The sequence below is a fragment of the Prionailurus bengalensis genome, chromosome C1 (assembly GCF_016509475.1).
Source record: "Prionailurus bengalensis isolate Pbe53 chromosome C1, Fcat_Pben_1.1_paternal_pri, whole genome shotgun sequence".
Taxonomy (NCBI): domain Eukaryota; kingdom Metazoa; phylum Chordata; class Mammalia; order Carnivora; family Felidae; genus Prionailurus; species Prionailurus bengalensis.
In genome coordinates, this window is record NC_057345.1 from 218,354,655 (window position 1) to 218,375,102 (window position 20,448).

A 20,448-nucleotide genomic window follows, 5' to 3' on the forward strand; every position below is an offset into this window, starting at 1 on the left:
TCTATACAAAGCTTTCAAAGGAGGTATTTCACAGCCTCTGGATCTGAGCTGAGAGGTCTCTAGTACTTGATCTTTTAAGTTATTTTTAAAAAAGGTTATCTGTAGTTTTTGCGACAAATCTGCATGGTAGGTGGAATTTGCAGGTGGGAAACTTGAGGCTTAAAAGACCAGTGACTTGCATGAGGGCCATACGGGCAGGAATCGGCAAGGTGGAGATCTCAACTACTCTGGCTTCAGAGCTGTCTGTCAGGCCACCCGCCTGCCGTATCATTTGTTAAACTCTCTCTCTGAGCCAGGCACCGTGCTAGGCATTTTCCAGAAGTTACTTCTGAACTTTTCATTCAGTCATGGATCCACTCGTTCAGGAAGTGGAGAACATCTTCCATGCAGCCCCTCAGGGCGGGGAGAAGTGTGTCTTCTCTGAGCGCTTCACAAGAATTTCTGGATAAACTTGCTGCAGGACCCAGAAGGCAGGACAAGGCAGGGGAGGTCACCAGCCTCGTGGACTTGGTCCGTGGGGCAGGTAACAGCAGCCTGCTTCTCACCGGGTCATGCCAGCAGCTCTGCATGCAAGCTCCCATGTTCCCCAGCTGGATTCAGTTTTTGAGGTCTGGGCAATGATCTCAAGGTTAGGGATGTGGGAGATGACGGTGACCCCACAGCCAGCACACCCCGCTTGGGATGGGAACCCCAGCTATCACTGGACCGCTTCATGATCCGGCAACCACCAAAACATGGAACCGTGTTTCCTATCGCCGGGGGTCGCTGGAGTCCTTGGACAGTCCTGGCTGCCTTCGCCCTTCTTCTTACGCGATTGCTGTCCAGTCCCTCTGACAGGCAGAAGGGGTTTCATGCGAGATGACATACGCAGGGAGTGTTACGAAGCAGTCTTGTTGGATCATCGTTGCTGCTCCGTTTCTTCCTCAGGGTTGCCATGCGGGCTGATGGGCTGGAGACACGTCCCCGGGGCAGGGTGATTGGAGCCCCAGGGCGGGGTCCATGGGTGGGGGTGGGAGCGACTGTCTGGGTGCTGGGCAAGTGCCAGCCTGTGGGGGGCAGGGGACGCGGGGGAGAGACTTGGGAGGAAAATACAGCCGTGTTTTCTAATGAAGCCATTGCAAGAAGTTTCCCTCCTGTGGATAGACTCCCCAGCTGGCTCCGAATGAGGGACGGGGAAGCCACTGCCCCACGACTTTGATGGAGGAGCTGTTCCACTTTATTTCCCTGGACCTTCTGCTGAGGCTCTCCTTTGGGGACCTGCCACCCGCCCCTTTCTGTTCTGTGTTTTCTTCTCTTTCCCTTTCTTCCGAGATGCTAAGCTGTGAGACTATCAGGCATAAATGTTTACAGTTGAAAGGGCTGATGTGAATGGACAAATCCTTAAGGGTAGGGGGGAGATTGAGAGAGAGACCAGCCGGCCATTTCAATCCTTACGGTTTCTCTCCGAGCAATGGCCACCACTTAAATTTTTTCTGAAGTGACGGATGGTTGTGGCTGGTGATGATGTTGTGGGCACATTCTCCCCGGACTGCACGCGAAACCCTGCATTTTGGCAAACTGAGAAATGATTTAAGGAACAGACTTTGTGAAGTCATCTCCACTGTGTGCCCCACTTGCCCCTGAAGTAGTATCTAACTTTCTAGAATCTTTACCAGCATCCCTTCATCAACACCTGGTGTTGATGTATGTATGTACATCAGGTATGTACGAATTTTTAAGGTGAAGTAAACTTTGCATATGGAGGATTGCACAGGTCTTAAGACTACAGTTGTATACATTTCGACAAAGGAATGCGCCTGTGTAAATGACATTCCAATCAAAATGTAGAATATTTCGCTGTCTCCGGAAGTTTCCTTGTGTCGGCCGCCAGTCTTCACCCACAGGCAATCACTGTTCTGATCTCTCTCATGGTTTAGTTCTCTAGAATTTTCTCCTTTTTGGTGTCTGGCTTCTTTTGCTCAGCATAATGTCTTTGACATTCATCATATCGTTGTGTGTGTAACTCGTTAATTTTTTTTTAATTTCTGAGTCATATTTAATTGTCTGGATATACCACAATTTCCAAATTCCCTCTTCTATTGATATTGATGGACATTTGAGTATCTCTGTTTTTTGGCTATTATGGATAAGGCTGCTGTGAACATCTTTGTGTAAATCTTCTCGTGGACATATGTTCTCGTTTCTCTTGGGTAAATACGTAGAAGTGGAAGAGCTGGCAGGTGTATATTTAACTTTAAAAGAAATTGCCAAACATATTAGTGAAGTGATTGTATTATTATGCAAAGTACAAGAGTTCTGGCTGATCCACACTCTTGGTGAGATTCAGTATTTGTCGGTGTTTTCAACTTTAGCCACTCTGATGGGTGTGAAGCAGGAAATTTTTCCTTGTGGTTTAAAAAAATTTTTTTTTTCAGTGTGTATTCATTTTTGAAAGGGAGAGAGAGAGAGAGGGCACGAGCAGGAGGGGCAGAGAGAGGGAGACACAACATCCAAAGCAGGCTCCAGGCTCTGAGCTGTCAGCACAGAGCCTGACGCAGGGCTCGAACTCAGGAGCAATGAGATCATGACCCGAGCTGAAGTTGGACGCTTAACCGCCTGAGCCACCCAGGCGCCCCTCCTGGTGGTTTTAATTTGCATTTCCCTGATGATTAGTGATGTTGAACACCTTTTTGTTTGCATCTTGGCCATTTGCATATTGTCTGATCAAGGCTTTTGCCCAGAGGGTAAAGGTTTGACTTGGCTTCCATTATTACCTCTTCTAATTCCTGACAGTGGGTCGTAGGTTTTCAAATGGGACTTGGCAAGTGATCCGAAAGCTGACGAATCTACCTGAGAGGCCATCAAGGGTCAGGAAAGGGGCATAGACACCTGTAATAGGACATGTCTGGAAGGTGCTGGCTGGAGATGTGCAGGGACTTCCTGACTGTACAGGGTGTTTGAAAAGAACTTAGGTGAACAAGGGAGAGGTGATCCTTCAGCATTGGTGTCTCTTCCAACACTTGGCTTTTGGCAATTTCCACCGTGTGCCACCTTACTTGCAAAACATGGGCCCTCGATGGGACTCAGTTTCCTGGTCTGTAGATTGGGGGTTCTCATGCGTCGCGGGCCTGCTGGAGGACCATTGGAAGTAAGGCCGTTGGAAATGTTCAGGAATGCATGAAATTCTACCAATATCAAATCACCCGATGGGGGTGGCCCCTCTATGACACCTTGCTCTTTAATATCCTTCTGATGCCTCAGACTCCTGTTGAATCAGGCCATGTTTCCTCCCCTCAATAAATCAACCACTCCTCTGGGGTGCGGGAAGAGCACACAGTTTTCCAGATTATGTATCAACACCCATGAGCCTGGCACCTTGTGTAGGTAAACCTCCCGTGGAGACATTGGGAGTTGGTGCGAGGACTTTGAACAGTTATGTCTGCTTGAACCTGGCCAGAGAGTGCCTTTCTTGCCTCGGGAAAAGTCATACTTTCTTTCTCTCTGCCTGGATTTCAGCTTGCCTCGTCTGAATTAGAAAAGCATTGTCCAATAGTTCTCTTCGGTGATTGTTAAGGAGATTAGCTGCTTCCACAGGTCTGGCGCTGGATTCTGAATGATTTTTTTTTACCAAGTTAAATTAATCCAACCGGGACGAAAAAAGTAAACATGCATGCTTTTTACTGATATGCTCATGAGGGAAGGAAGTCTTCCTCACTTCCGTTTAAAGCAAGATAACTTCAGACGGGGGGGGGGGAAAAAAAGAATCAGGCTTCTACTCATCCTTTTCTCATTTTAATTATCTCAGATTTAAAAAAGAGGGTCAAGGAGAGGAGTCTGATAATAAATAGGGCGAGGCTGACAAGCAGGTTACTAACGTGAAGAGAGTAACTTTACTGGAACTTTTCTTTTTGGGAAAATCTCTTCAAAAGGCTCCTAGATTAAAGCTCTGATATCCTTTTTTGTGTGTTGAATTCTGAATTCTGAAGCTTGCTGGTTGGAAGGAAGCACAGATAATTTTTCTTTTTTAATCCCAGGAACTCAGAGACTCAAAGGTTTTAAAGTCCTGCACCCATGGTGAATTGCTGACTAAAAGGGGTTGGAGCAGAAGTGGGTCCCGAGGTGTGGAGACCATTGTCATCAAGAGTAAGAAAATGAAATGGCTCTGTATGTAGGTCAACGACCCCCTCTCTACTGTAAGGTAAAAAAATTAAGGATGACCTAAAATCTACTATGTATAAAAAGATTCTGGAGAAGGTAGCTCTTTCTTGTCAAAGTGATAATATGTTTATACTACCTGAAGCCAGACCTCCTCGGAGTCTAACTTTAGGGGGACTCTTTAGAGCTGAAAAGCTGTGGTCGAAACCCCAAGCCCTTTCTGACATCTATTACCTTTTTATCCTTCAAGGTAGTTGGCTATGTTATTGTAGAGGTGTTCAATGGAATCCGCAAGCATTTTCCATTATAATCATTGATATTGAAGGGATTCTAAGTCAGCTGTTGCATAGTTCTGCCTGAACTTCTGGTATATTCATCACTTATCTCAAACTTTCCCCCAATAACCAGGATTTAAATAAGTCAAGACTGTCAAATTAAATCACCAGGGAGAAAGATTCATACGGAGAGACAGAGGCGGACGAGGGATGCGAAGAAGAGGAGGAGGAGGAGAAAGAGGAAGACAAAAGAAAAGAGGTTTAAAAAGCTCCATGTTAATACAAAGGCATTTGAAAAGTCCTTATTAAACAATGTCCTGGACCTGTATGATTTCTGAAAAACCAACTGAAGCCAGGAAATTAGTTTCTATCACACAGTGGATAAGCTGTAGCCCTAATGGTCTGCATATATCTCAGCTCTTTATGACATCCAGATGTGAGCTTGTTGGCTTGTCAGAAGAGCTATTGATGGAATTCACAATATTTTGTGCTCTGAGTAGGTGTTTCTTTCTCATTTCTTAGTAAAAAGCAGTATTTTTCTGATACCGTAAAGCGGGAGGCTGGAACCTAAGGTGTGAAGCAAACTTAGTTTTTAAAACTCTTTTTATTTTTAAATTATTTTAGATTTATGGAAAGAGTTGCAAAGATAGCACAGAGAATTTCCAAATGCCTTTCACCCAGCCTTCACTAAAGGTAAACTAGAAAGTAGAGAATGCCTGCAGCTGAGGACAGAAATGGATCACGAGGTTTGAACTTACCAACATGATTGGCAAACACTGAATTTCTTGACTTCCCAAAGGGACTCTGGGCTCCCAGAGTGGGACAGAGTGAAGAGGTCCCAGGCAGAGCCCAGTGACTCTCAGAGTTAAGGAGATAGATATAGGGGTCTGGGGAGGCCAAGGCAGGTAGAGTTTGCGAGGCAGAGTACTGGGCAGGGGGTGTCTTCACAGAGAAAGAACTTTGCACAGCGTCCCCTTGAGTATTCAGTTGAGTAGTGATTAGTGTATGTGTGTGAGGAACTGCTCAAGACGGGAGAAATAGCACCCCAAAAGAGAGGGAATCATACCCATGGTATGTAGAAGTTCAGGAATAGTGTCTGTTGTCAACAACCAGCGTTTAAAACCGCATATATAATGGGGCATGGTTAGATTACTAAGAAGGGTGTGGTCTCAGTAGTAGGGAAAAAATTAACTTTAGTCTTAACACTGCTCTGATCCTGCCTAACAAAGCTTAAAAGCAAGACCCACGAGGATCAAAGTGTTTCCAAGTAACTTTACATTTCAGAGTAGAGATCAAAAATATTGATAGGGATAGAAAAATATCCAACACCCAATAAGATAAAGAGAAAAAACAACAACTCAGTCAATTAAAACTGACCCAGATGATAGAATTAGTGGACAGGAACTTTAAAATCGTTATTAAGACCAATTCTTTATGTTTGAGAAGCTAGAGAAAAGGTTGAACATATTAAGTAAAGGTGTGGAAGATACGAAAAAGACCTAAGATTGGACTTCTAAAGTTGAAAACCATAATGTCTGAGATGAAAAATACATTAGATGGGAATAATGGCAGATCAGGTATTTTAGAACAAAAGATAAACCAATTGCAGAAGAAAAAAAATGACAGCACCAGTGAGCTGTGGAACAACTTAAAATGGTGTCATATACGTGTAATTGGAGTCCCTGAAAGAGAGGAGGGGATCATACAGAAGAAATGTGAGGAAATAACTACCAAAAATTTTCCAAGTATGATGAAAATTATAAGCCCTGAGGTCCAAGAAACTCAAGGAATCTCAAGGACAAGCAACATGAACAAACTACATCAAAATACATTATTACCAAAGTGCTTATAATCAGTGATAAGGAGAAAAATTTTAAGCTGGGAAAAGGACATTATTACAAAAGAACAAAAATAAAGAAGACAGAAGACTTTTCACTAAAAAATGTTAAGTTGAAAGACAGTGGAGCTATGTGTTTAAAACACTGAAAGAAAAAAAAACAAAACCCTGTCAACCCAGAATTCTCTGCCTAAAAAAGCACTTTTCAAACACTCAGGTGAAATAAAGACTTTTTCAAACACACAGACACTGAAAGGATTCATCACTATAAGAAATGTTGAAGAAAGTCCTTCAAGCAGAAGGAAAATGATACTAGGTGAAATTTTTGATCTCTACAAAGAGATGGAGGAAACTGGAAATAAGAACTACCTGGGTAAACATACAAACTTTTTTTCTTATTATTTCAATATATTTAAAAGAGTATGGGCTATTAGAACAAGACAAAATTTATTGCAGGAATTGTATGTAGAAGTAAAATATGTGATACCATTAACACAAAGGCTAGGAGGAGAGAAATGGAAGTATGCTGTTGTACTCTATATGAAATAGTATAGTTAATACTTGAGAGCAGGCGGATATAGATGTATACACTATAAACCCCAAAGCAACCACTAAAATATAGAATAAGTCAAAAAAGGAGACTAATGGAATCATAAAAATTCCTTAATTAATACAGAAGAAGGTAGAAAAAAGAAGATACAGTAAACAAAGAATGGATTGAAAAAAATAGCAAGATGTTTGATTTGAACCTAGCCGTATCAAAATGACATTAAGTGTAAATGATGTAAACATCCAATTAAAAGGCAGACTATCAGATTGGATTTTAAAAAAAGATCCAATTACAGGCTGCCAACAAGAAATCTACTTTAAAAATAAAGGCAAAAACTGAGGTTGGCCTTCAATCATTTGTCAGCAAGAAACTGAGACCTTCAGTCCACAGTCCCTGAGGAGCTGAATTCTGCTGATGATCATATGAGTTTGGCAGCAGATTCTTTCCCAGTTGATCCTTCATATGAAACCCTGGCCCTTGTTGACATCTTGATTGCAGTCTTGTGAGTGACTCTGAAGTAGAGAACCTAGCTAAGCAATTTCCAAACTTTCACCCACAGAAACTTTGAGATAAGAAATGCGTGTTGTTTTAAGTCTCTAAGTTTATGGTGATTTTTTATGCAGCAATAGATAACTCATACAGATGGAAAAATATATACTATGATAACACCATTCAAGAGAAATCTATATTAACATCAACTAGATATATTAATAGGGGACTTAGTAGATTTTAGAGCAAAGAATAAAACCAGAGATAAAGATATCTTTTCATAATGATAGAGGTCAGTTCTACATAATAATGCTAAACATCTGTGTACTTAATAACAAGGCTTCAAAATATTTGAGGCAAGAACTGATAGAACTATAGAGAGAAATAGACAAAATGATTATAGTCAGAGATTTCAACACTTCTCTTTCAATAACTTGTAAGACAAGTAGGCAGAAAACAGAAAGGTATAGAAGTCTTAAATGACAGTGCTAGGCATCTTGACTCATTTGGCATATATAGAACACTCCTCTCACACCCCTCTCAATAACTGTGGAATACAAATTCCTGTCTATTGTACATGGAACATTTGCTAAGACAGAATATATTTTGGATAATAAAAGAAGACTCAAATTGAAAAGGAGTAAAGAGATACAAAGTAAGTTCTCCTACCACATGGAAATAAAATTAGAAATCAATACTAGAAAGATATCTGGAAAATACCCAAGTATTTGAAAACTAAATAACGCACTTCTATATAACTATGGTTCAAAGAAAAAAATCCAAAGACAAATTAGAAAGAATTTAAAATAGATTGAAAATGAAAATATAACATCAGCATTGCAGGATTTAGCTAAAGTAATACACAGGGGGACATGTACAACACCAAAAGCAAGCCTATATTAGAAAATAAAAAAAAAATCATCAAATCAATGACATTAGTTTCTATCTTCAGAAACTGGAAGAAGAGCAAATGAAACTCAAGGTAATCAAAGAAGGAAACATAATAAAGACCATAGTGGAAGTTAGTGAAATAGAAAACAGTAAACAAACAAACAAAAAAATCAATGAAATAAAAACCAAGACTGATCAGGGAAGAAAATAGAAGAAACAATATAATGAATTCCAATATCATGAATGAGAGTGGTGATAATACTATAGCTTTTAAAGATTAAGGGGCACCTGGGTGGCTCAGTCGGTTAACCATCCGACTTCGGCTCAGGTCATGATCTCGCAGTTTGGGAGTTTGAGCCCCGCGTCGGGCTCTGTGCTGACAGCTCAGGGCCTGGAGCCCATTTCAGATTCTGTGTCTCCCTCTCTCTCTGACCCTCCTCCGTCATGCTGTCTCTCCCTGTCTCAAAAATAAGTAAACGTTAAAAAAATAAAAAAAATCGAAAGGATAATAAAGAACAACTTATGCCAATAAATTCAACAACATAGCTGAAAGAGATAAATTTCTTGAAAGATACAAGCTATCAAAACTCACCCAAGAAGAAATATTTTCAGTAGTACAACAGCTATTAAAGAAATTGAATTAATATTTAAAAACCTTCTCATAAAGAAAACTCCAGCCCAGATTGCTTCATTGATGAATGCTACCAAATATATTTTTAATTTTTTTTTTAGAGAGGGAGTGTGTGAGTAGGGGTAGGGGAGGGGGAGTGAGAGAGAGAGAGAGAGAGAGAGAGAGAGAGAGAGAGAGAATTCTAAGCAGGCTCCATGTTGAGCATGGAGCCCAATATGGGGCTCAATCCCATGACCTTGGGTTCATGACCCAAGGTGAAATCAAGAGTCAGATGCTCAACCGACTGAACCACCCAGGTGCCCCACTACCAAGTATTTAAGAAAGAAATAATGACAACTTTATACCAGCTCTTCAAGAAAATGGTTGAGGAAGAGACACTTTCCAACTCATTTTTGAAGCCAGTGTTACTCTGATATGAAGACCAGATAAAGACATTACAAGAAAAGAAAATTACAGACCAATATCTCTCATGAACATAGATACAGATTAAAATTTTTCCAGCTAATCAGACCCAATAATTTATTAAAATGGATAACATTCATGATCAAGTGCAGTTTATCTCAAGATGGCGAGGTTGGTTTAACATTTGAAAAACAATCAATATAAATCATTATACTAACAGACTAGAAAACACACTGTATGATCATGTCTAAATATGCAGAAAAAGTATTTGAGAAAATTCGATATCGATTAATAATAAAAACTCTCAGCAAGCTAGAAATAGAGGGGAGCTCTCTCAATCTGAAAAAGTTCATCTACAAAAACCCAATGTCTAATCTCTTACTTAATGGTGAAAGACTTAGGCTTTCCTCTAAGATCAGGAATAAGAAAAGTTGTCTGCTGTTACTACTTCTCTTCATCATTGCCCTGGAGATACTAGCCAGTGCAATAAGGCAGGATAAAGAATAAAGTGCATCAGCTGAAGAAGTAAAGCTATGTTTATTCAAAGATCACACAGCTGCCTGCATAGAAATCTTACGGAACTTATAATGAGTTATGAGAACAATTAGTGAGCTTAACAGGGTTGCAAGGTACAAGATCAATATGGAAAAATAAATTATTAATTTTATATAATAGCTACACATGATCAAAAATTTACAGTAAAAAATACCATTTACCAAGCACCAAAAATAAATATTTAGGGAGAAATCTGACAAATATGTGCCAGCCCTGTACACTGAAAAATAAGAAACACAGCAGAGAGAATTAAAGACCTAAAGGAACGGAGAGCTTTCTTGTGTTTATTATGTCCATTCTCCCCAAATCTATAGATTGATCTATGGGTCAACTGGGGAGATTCAAGGTTGATTCTGACCCCAGTCAGAACCCTGCAGCTTTTTTTAAAAAAATAGAAATTGACAAAATGGTTTTCAAACTTACATGGAAATGCAAAGGAGCTAGAATAGCCAAAACATCTTTGACAAAGAACGACACCCGAGAACCTACACTACCTGACTTCGAGGTTTCTTATAGAGCTCTAGCATTCAATACAATGTGGTACTGATGTCAAAATTGACAAATAGGCCAATAAAATAGAAGACAAATATAGAGGAATGGCTCTACCACGGAGCTCTGGTAACCTTGTGTGTATCCACACAGGCTGTGCAAGCAAAGGTCTTGAACCCCTGCTGATCTAAGTCTTGGCAGGAGTTGTCCTTCTTGGTGTGTGGGACGAGGCATTGGCACCATTGGCCAGTCCTCTTTTCGCGGTGTACATAAGTGATAAATGGTCTGAACTTAAGAGTGGCTCTTTACCAGTTGAATCAGTCAGACTTTGTCCTGTGCGTACACTTAAGAGAGTCCAGAAATAAACCCATGCGCATGTAGTCAGCTGATTTTAGACAAAAGTGCAAAGGCAATTCAGGGCAGAAAGGAAAGACCCTTTGACAAATGGTGCCGGGACACTCGAACATGTGCATGCCAAGAAGAAATCTTCGATCTATACCTCACACCATATGCAGAAATTAACAAAAAAATGGGTCACAGACTTAAATGCAAAATGTAAAATTATTAAATTTGTAGAGGAAAATTCAGGAGGAAATGTTTGTGACTCTGGGTTAGGCAAAGACTTTTTTTTTTTTTTAAAGATATTATAACCCAAGGTAATTTCTAAAGAAAAAAAATTGACAAGCTGATTCCACCAAAATTAAGAATTGCTATTCTTTAAAAGGCATTTAAAAATGTTTATTTATGTTGTGTGTGTGTGTGTGTGTGTGAGAGAGAGAGAGAGAGAGAGAGAGAGAGAGAGACAATCCCAAGCAGGCTCCATGCTCAGTGTGGAGCCTGAGGTGGGGGTTTAATCTCAGGACTGTGAGATCATGACTTGAACTGAAATTGAGAAGATGCTTAACCCACTGAGCCACCCAGGCGCCCCTAAAAGGCATTTATTTTCCTAAAAGGCATTTTTAAGAGAAGACAACACAACCCATAGGTTGGGAGATAATATTTTCAAATTATATGTCTAATGAGGGGCTTGTATTCAGAATATATAAAGGAATCTCAGATTTTAAGAAAACAACCCAATGTAAAAAAAAAAAAAAGGAGGGGGGACACAAGATTTGAACAGGCACTTCACTGAAGAAGACCGATGGATGTCAAATAGGTACCTGAAAAGATGCTCAACATCACTTGTCGTTAGGGAATTGCAACTCAAAACTACAACAGGATATTTCTACACACCTATTAGAAGGTCTACAGTTCAAGAGTTTCCATAAGCAACCACTACCGAGGATGTGAAACAACGGGAACATTCGTACCCTGCTGGTGGGAGTGCAACTTGGCAAACCACTTTGGAAAGTTTGGCAGTTTCTTAAAAGGTTGTCTTTCAATCGCATACAAGTCAGCCATTCCACCCCTAGGCACACGTCCAGGAGAAATGGAAGCAGACACCCGTACAGAGGCTAGTACCCAAATGTTCATAGCAGCTTTATTGGTAATAGCCCCAGACTGGAAACAATCAAGTGTCTTTCAACACACGAACGGATAGACACATTGTGGCAGCCCCATACCGGGGAATACCACTCAGCAATGGAAAGGAGTGAATTATGGATCCACGGCACAATATGCTGAATCTCAAAGTAATCGCGTTGCATGAAAGGAGCCAGACAAAATGTAAAACACTGGCAAATGCAGACTGAACTATAGGGCTAGAAAAGCAGATTAGTGGGATAATAATGGAGGAGGGGAGGGGGGATAACAGTGGGGCAGGGAAACGTCTGATGGTGATGGGTGTGCTCACTCCCTTGATTGTGGGGATGATCTCGTGATGCATATTGTCGTGAATGCATAGGTCCACATTTACCAAATTGTGCACTTAAAAACAGGCGCAATTTACTGTATGCCAATGACACCTGAGGAGAGCTGCTTTAAAAAGTATATCTTTAGGGGGTGCCTGGGTGGCTCAGGGGGTCAAGCATGGGACCCTTGATCTGGGCTCAGGTCACGATCTCACGGTTGGTGAGATCGAGTCCCCGGTAGGGCTCTGCCTCTGGCTGTGCCGAACCAGCTTGGGATTCTCTCTCCCTCTCTCTCGGCCCCTCCCCCGCTCCTGCAGGTGCGCGCGCGCTCTCTCTCTCTCTACGTAAATAAACTGTAAAAGGACATATACGTATAGTCAGCGTATTTTTTCCTTCAGGCACCCTCAGGTGGTTCTCTCGTCTTTCTCAGTCCCTGCTCCCATCTCGAGTGACACTGGTCGCTGGTGGCCCCGCCTGGGTCACCGAGAGCCCAGCGGCCCCGCCTGCTCTCCAGACGGAGGTTTTGTTTAATCCCCACCACCGTGATAGAAAGCCAAGAAATCGCAACCCCGAGGGCAGCGACCAGACCATTTTGACTGACGGAGTGTCACGACGAGCAAACGCAAGCCGCCTGCCTCTCCCGGGACTCTGCGGGCCCCGCGGGGACAGACACCCCGCAAGGGGAGCCGCGGGGGTCGCCCGGCAGCTGCAGAACTCCCCGAACCCCGGGCCCTGGGCAGGCGCCCGAAAACGCGGGGCGCAGCTCGGCTTCCTGTGGGACTCCGAGGCCCCGCCCGAGGAGCTAACCATTTATGTCACACTGTGACAATTATTCTGCATAAAATTATCATTAAAAACCCTAATTTTTCAGCCTCCAACGCCGCCAGTGGCCTTTTAGCATTCGTCAGCGCCGGCGTCTGCAGGCCTGTGATCACCCCGCTCATTACCTCGGTGCGGCGCCTCCCGCCTCGCGCTCGCAATCAAGCGCTAATTACACCCGCCCGGGGTCCGGGGGGCCGGGGGAGCCGGGGTCCGGGGCTGCGAACTGGGGGCCGGGGGAGCCGGGGGAGCCGGGGTCCGGGGCTGAGAACTGGGGTCCGGGGGGTCCGGGGGAGCCGGGGTCCGGGGTCCGGGGCTGCGAACTGGGGGCCGGGGCTCCGGGGGAGTCGGGGTCCGGGGCTGCGAACTGGGGCCCGGGGGGCCCGGGGAGCAGGGGTCTGGGGTCCGGGGCTGCGAACTGGGGACCGGGGGAGCCGGGGTAGTCGGGGTCTGGGGCTGCGAACTGGGGGCCGGGGGGCCGGGGGAACCCGGGTCTGGGGCTGCGAACTGGGGGCCGGGGCTCCGGGGGAGTCGGGGTCCGGGGCTGCGAACTGGGGGCCGGGGGTCTGGGCCGCAAGAAGGATCCAGCACTCTGCCGGGCGCGGTGGGGTCTGGGTCTGGGGTCCTAGGGGCTCCGGGTGTGAGTCGCGACGCAGGGGCTGGGGTAGGCGCTCAGGTCGATCCGGGGTCCCGGGCCCGGGGATCAGAGGCGCAGGGTCTGGGGCTGACGGTGGGGGCCGGGGTCTGGGGCGGGTGGTGGGGAGTGGGGACCGAGGGCGGGTCGCGGTCCGGGGTCAGGGCGGGGGACCAGGTGGAGCGGGCCGTGACGGACCGCGGGGACCCCGGAGGTGGCAGGGGCCGGGGCGCGAGTCCGGTTGCGGTGAGGGCGCGAGGTGTGTCCTGGATTCTGGGACACAGGACGAGGCTGGGTCCAGGGTCCAGGGACCGGGCCAGGGACCCGTTGGGTCCTGAGGATCCGCGCAGGCCTTGGGGATCTGGGGGCGGGACCAGGGGCGGAGGCCGCGGGGTCTGGGGCGGAGCCTGGAGGCGGGGCCAGGGGCAGAGGGCATGGCCGGCCTCTGGAGCCTTGGCCCCGGATGGGGTCAGGGTCTGTGGCCCCCGCCAGGGCCGCGTGTCCTTACCCGAGCGAGGCGGCGGTTCGGCAGAGGTGCAGGGGCGCCAGGCCCTCGGCGCTGAGCAGGTCGGGGTCGGCGCCGTGCTGCAGCAGCAGCTGGGCGCAGGCCGTGCGGCCCCCCAGGCAGGCCTCGTGCAGGGCTCCCTGGCCACCGGGGCTGGCGTCGGGGTCCGCGCCGCGGCTGAGCAGGTGGCGCACGCAGGCCGTGTGGCCGCGGGCCGCAGCGATGCACAGAGGCGTGGTGAGCTCACGCTTGTACTCCAGGGTCCAGAGGCCTGGGGGAGAGGAGAGGTACAGTGAGTGGGGGACCGGTGGGGGGGCCGTGTCCCTTAAGGCCCAGCTAGCGTGAAACCATCTCTTAGAAGTAGCTACCGGGTGGACACGTAGGTACATAAAGAAAGAGAGACGGTATAGAGGTAGGTATTGGGACCAAGAACCCCAGTGAGTTCCAGCTAGAGGCACAGATCTAGCTAGGCGCACAGAGAGAGAAGACAAGAGAAGAGGAGAAAGGAGAAGGGCCATCTCCCACCCTAGGGTGACAGGCGCAAAGACAAAGGCAGAGGGCCAGAGAGAGATCTCCAGGAAAACTGAAGTGTAGGAAGTGGGGAGGAGAGTCTCACGGGCCCAGGAGAGGGAGATGAAGACCCAGGAGGGAGAAAAGGAATAAAAAGAAGGTTAATAGGGGCCAAAACCGAGCCGGAGGGTGTGGACCGTATTGAGAAGCAAGAGGGGTCTTGCCAAATAGGGGGGGCGACTGAGGACGAGGCGAGCACTTGAGGAATGGAGAGCCGGCCAAGTAGGTGGATGGTGGGAGAACGTAAGCCAGGAATTCACATTTCCCAGGCTCTGAATTAGGGACAGCCTGAGGGAGGAAAGTGAGCTGTGGATTTTTCTGGAATCCAGCTCTCTCTCGTTGAACCCCAAACTTATCCCTTTATCATTAGCGGGAGAAGACAGTCGGCGAAACAAACTGACACCCTGCACCAAGGTTGCTCAAGGAAAGGCGTTAGAAAGTTTAGTCCTCTTGGAAGCCACTGGGTTTCAGAAGCTCCCTTTGATGTGGTGTCCACATTCAGCACAATTCTGGTTTGTTTCTTTGCGCTTTTTAGGGTTGTGTGTGTGCGTGTGCGCGTGTGTGTATAGGGTTGCTCTTTCTTGACGGATGAATGGAGCAGGTGCTACACATTGTACTTCTCTGAAAACTTTGGGCTTTCAAAAGGCCCATGGAAGGTTGTTAGCGGCCAGGAGCGCTTGTGGAAATGGGGGAAGCAGTCCCTGGTGAATACACTTCAAGGGACAGGATTTCACATGGCAGGAATGCCTTCTGATAATGATGGAAGAATCGATACCATGGCTGTAATGAGCTGCAGAGGAGACCCTTTTCACAGGCCACCTCCTTCCTGGGACCCATGCTGAGCAGGTTTTGAAAGACCACTCATAATTACCTACCTGCATGTGATGCAGGGTTCCAGCCTGCCCTGTGTCCCCGAGGCCCAGCCCGAAGGTTGTTGCACACTTAGGTGGGGGATGTGCCTGTCATCCCGGCAGTGGATGGTGGTGGCCAGCTGGGCCCTGGCACGTGGGCCCGCACGGGTTTGGTCTGCCCTTCCCAGTGAAGACCGGGCGTGATTTGGAGGGGGATAGATGCATATGGTCCCTGATGGTAACGGTGGTCTACATGCTTGCTCCTGGTTCTGGCTGGACTCGTTTTCCTGAGCTAGGAGGTCTACTTCCTGGGCTAGGGAGGGCAAGGAAGGGGGGGGGAGCACCCAGACTCCATCCTCTGGGGCACACCAAGTTCCCAGCCCAACTCCACCCACCCCAGCAGCTCCCTTCACCCACCCCTGAATTCCTGAGTCTTCCCAAGGACTGAAGGAAGGAGTCTGGGCTGGGCGTTGAGCTCAGCCGGAGCTTGAGGCCAGCACCTCCGTCCGGGTCCTGGGAGATGGTGGTAGGCTTCCACTTTCTTGAAGGTCTTCAAGAAAACCCGAGTTCTGAGACAGCTGTGTGGACCACAGAGCCTGAATCAGCTGCCTATACCGCCCACTCCCCGGTCCTGGTTCCGCCACCGGGAGGAACGTGGACACAGGCTTCTCCCCACGTGGCACATCCCTCCAAACGTCAGCTCCTCATGCCAACGCTGTCCTTGGACTGCGACTGGCATTCCATCCTGGGTGCACCGAGGTACTGGGGGGCTGGCCCTGTGAACCTGCTGGTGCATTTCCGTCCCCATGACTCCCTTCAGGGGGGGCTGGGATTGGCCACCAGGAAGTTCTCATGTGGGAGAGGGTGCTGTTCGCAAGCCGTGTTTGGTCATTTCTGCCACGTGGTCAGCTGCAAAGGGCGTCAAGTGGCTGAGCCCAGGGAGCACGGACAGCTGCAGCCCTGAGTGCCACCCACCCTCTCTTCCCGGTCCGCACGGAGGCCGTAGGCCAGCACTGGCACTCAGGGCTGCCCCATCCACGGTGACAGCTCACCGCCTTCTCCGTCAGCCTGCCCTAACTTTCTGTTGTGCGGGCGTGCCACACCATAGAAACTCAGAGGTGGAAAGATTAAGGCAGAAAAAAGGAAGACGCCTTTGGATTCAGGCCATGGGTTAACGTCAACACTTCTTTGAAACTGCAACGTTTGAGTGTGGTTGAGTGTGTCCAGGGCTGGGTGGTACGTAACTTAAAAAATTACCATTAATCGAGCCTTCAGCAATTCACCGAGCCCTCCCTGACCCCGTAAGTAGACTTCCTAGCTCAGGAGGACGAGTATAGCCCTTTGGCCGTGTTTTGGGTTTATTTCCCTCTCCCTGTGTGGGGTATAAACAAGACCGTGTCCGTTCTTTGGAAACTGACCTTCCGCATTCTTTGCCTGCCGGAGCCCACAGGTCAGATGCATGGGACACGGGACGCTGGCCGTTGGCCCACTGACCGCAGCGTCTCAAGTCCTCTTAGTCTGGCAGAGCTGTTGTGCCAACGTGCGAACCCTCGTGGTAAATGTGTTGCATCTGGACCCCCTGGGAAAAGGGTGCCCTATGCGAGTGCCAGTCGACAAGGCCCTGGCAACAGCCTGGTGGTCAGGAAGTCTCATCATCCCAAGTGGGGTAAAGGTGTGTCTTTCTCCTTGGGGGGGTCTCTTGCCGGCCCAGCACATACAGTGTTCAGGCTACAAGAATGCTCTCAGACATACGACTTAGGGACCTCTGATTTCTTCCCCTCCCTCCCCCGTTCTCCGGCTCCCTTGGGTTCTGGGCAGAGCACCTGCTAAGGGCTCTCCCTCTGCTGATGCTGGCTGTGCCCCAGCCACCCTGCTGTAGCTGTGGTGCTCACAGGTTCCTAGAAGGCCCTCAAGCCGAGCTACATGCCAGGGGACAGCTCCGGGAGCACTCGGCCGCGAGGCGTTCCTTCTTCGTCTCCTGTCTCCCCGGATTCCAGGTGCAGGCACTGGTAGGCGAGCACCCAAATCGATGCCCTCTTTGAAAGACAAGAGACGCTTCCAGCATCAGATGGGCACTTCTTACCATCCTTTTGGCCTTTCTAATTTGATTTCTCGCATCTCAGAAACCAGATTTCACTTATAAGCATCCTTTGCTCGAGTGTGTGAAATGTGGCACCCCCGTGAGCAGTCTACACCCTGGACTTACATGTCCAGCAGAGTGTTAGTGGCTCCTGAAAAGCAACTAGCTGAGCTTTAAAGGAAAAGGGGTACCTGACAGTCCGAACGTGGCTGGGGATTTCACCTGCCACTCCATCTCATCCTTCTTGATCTCGAACACCACATTGGCATCCTGGAAGAACTCGTTCATGAGCAGCTCAAGACGGCTCAGGTCTCCCGTGACCAAGGCAGCATGGTACTCGAGCACTGGGGACCCGGCTCTAGCTTGAAGCTCTTTCTCCATCTTCTGAAAGATGTGAAGCTCTCCCCTAACTGGCTCTGGCCATCTCTCCATTGCCAGGCTGCTGATTTCAGAAGAGTTCTTCAGGAAGGGGAAAGATGGTCCTATGGAGTGTGAGCTATTTCTATTGTCATTACTCAATTGTTATCCAGTTGGGGCTCGGTGGCGGTGTATTTATAACTCCTGCGGGCTCCGCTGTGATCATGGTTACTTGATATGATCAGCATCGTGTGACCACTGGGATGCCAGTGTGCTCAGCCACCGCCTTGTGGTTATATAGATTTGACTCCCGGAGAGCGACACATCCATTTATCTCCAAGACAGCTCTGCACCCAAGGGCGGACACCCTCAAGTGGGCGGGGCTTCTCTCTCCTGCTCTATAGGATGTCTTCTTCCTTTTGACCTATCACTTTCTCTGCTGCTGTGAACAAGGGTGGGTGGATGTGTGCCCCGAGGGCTGTGTCAGCCCTGAGCACGTTTGAAGGAGGCCCAGCTGGACGCTACAAATGACTAGGCTCTAGGCAAGCGTCCCTGCGTGGGCGGCTTCATAGGGCACACCAGAGATTCCCAGAGCATCATCTGGGGTCCCTGGTGGCCTGCGAGTCTCTTCCAGTTGTTCAGGACTGACCCCCTTGCCGCAGACAGGAAATGCCACAGTTTCTGGTTTTTAAATGAATGGTAATAGCTTTTTGTTAGTAGCTTCGTAATTACTCGTTGAAGTTTAGTGAAGGGCTTTATTTTCTCACCTAAAAATTAATGAAATCATTTTTTCTTATAATGTAGGTGAGACGCAGTTCTTACATCTTTTTTTTTTTCTTACTCTTGTTTTTCTCCTCCTACTAGGAAGTTAGAATGGGCCACTGTCTTTGAGTGGTACCATCCTTCGCCATCACTGGGTGAGTTGTCATAAAACCCTGTGACCAGAGGCTCGAGGGAGGACGGAAGCTCAGGAGAGTGCTGTCCGGATGGGCAAAGCAGAAGCGGTGGGACACATGCCCAGGACAGTTACACACACAGGGGTCCCGAGGGAGGGGTAATAACAGCAGCCACCATCCAGTGGGCCCAGCGTTGGACACACACCCGTGGGGTCGAGTCGCTACGTGGATCCTGAAGCTGTAAACACCACAGAGACAACAGGACTTCTTTCGTACTGTTTTCCGCAGTGGTTGTACCAATTAGCCTTCCTACCAACAGCGCGCAAGGTTTGCTTTTTCTTCACATCCTCACCAACACTTGTTGTTTCTTGTGTTTTTGATTTTTGCCATTCTGACAAGTGTGAAGTGACATCTCTGCGGTTTTTTTGTTTGTTTGTTTGTTTGCGTTTCCCAATGATTAGCGATGTTGAGCATTTTTTCATACGTTTGTTGGCCATCTGAATGTCTTCTTTGAGAAAATGTCTACCCAGGTTCTCTGCTCATTTTTAATTGGATTATTATTACTGTTTACTTGGTGTGGAGTTATCTAAGTTCTTCATATATTTTAGATATTAACCCCTTATTGGATGTGTCATTTGCAAATACCTTCTTCCATTCAGCATGTTGCCCTTTTGTTTGTTGATGCTTTCTTTTGCTCAGCAGGTTTTTATTTTGGTGTAATCCCAGTAGTTTAATTTTGCTTTTGTTTCCCTTGCCAAAGGACACATATCTAGAAAAATGTTGCTATGATTGATATCAAAGAAATTACTGCCTATGTCTTCTTCTAGGAATTTTATGGTTTCAGGTCTCACATTTAGGTCTTTAATTCATTTTGAGTTTATTTTTGTGTTTCGTATAAGAAAGTGGTGCAGTTTCATTGTTTTGCATGTCGCTGCCCAGTTTTCCCAATACTATTTGTTAGAGACTGTCTTTTTCTCATTGGATGTTTTGCCTCCTTTGTGGAAGATTAATACTCCGTATAAGCATGGGTTTATTTCTGGACTCTGTATTCAGTTCCATCGATCTATGTGTCTGTTTTTGTGCCACTACCATACTGCTTTGATTACTACAGTTTTCTAGTATATCTTGAAATCTGGGAGTGTGATATCTCCACTCTAGCTTTGTTCTCTTTCTTTTTTTTTTTTAATTTTTTTTTTCGTTTATTTATTTTTGGGACAGAGAGAGACAGAGCATGAACGGGGGAGGGGCAGAGAGAGAGGGAGACACAGAATTGGAAACAGGCTCCAGGCTCTGAGCCATCAGCCCAGAGACCGACGCGGGGCTTGAACTCATGGACCGCGAGATCGTGACCTGGCTGAAGTTGGACGCTTAACCGACTGCGCCACCCAGGCGCCCCATCATTTCACATGTTTTAAAGTTTACTTCCCTTGTATCCAGCAGCAACAGCAGCAAAGACAGAATCAATGTCTTCAGTGGAGCAGCAGCGATTTTTTTCAAGGGTCCCCTCTGTGCCTAAAAACTCTGCTGGGTGCTATAGACAGTGCAGTGGTAAGGAATATATAGACCATGTTTGCAAGGAATGGAGAGCTTCCATTGGACACAAGAGGCACGTGCATGCAGAAAATGATGAAAGGTGACACTACGTGACCATTTCCCTTATCAACTACACACTGGAATAAAGCCAATCACTCTC

The 20,448-nt window shown here is 47.0% G+C and overlaps 1 protein-coding gene across 1 annotated transcript in view; it reads right to left on the reverse strand.

The window, feature by feature from the left end:
- Positions 1–18,032, reverse strand: part of ASB18 (ankyrin repeat and SOCS box containing 18) — a 42,345-nt gene extending 24,313 nt beyond the window's left edge. Inside the window, exons 1-2 of the mRNA XM_043578244.1 lie at positions 17,694–18,032; positions 14,005–14,272 (exon numbers count right to left, since the gene is read on the reverse strand). Of these exons, the coding sequence (XP_043434179.1) occupies positions 14,005–14,272; positions 17,694–17,934 (509 nt within the window). The 5' untranslated portion in view covers positions 17,935–18,032. The remainder of the gene's footprint in view (positions 1–14,004; positions 14,273–17,693) is intronic.
- Between the last annotated feature and the right edge of the window lie 2,416 nt (positions 18,033–20,448).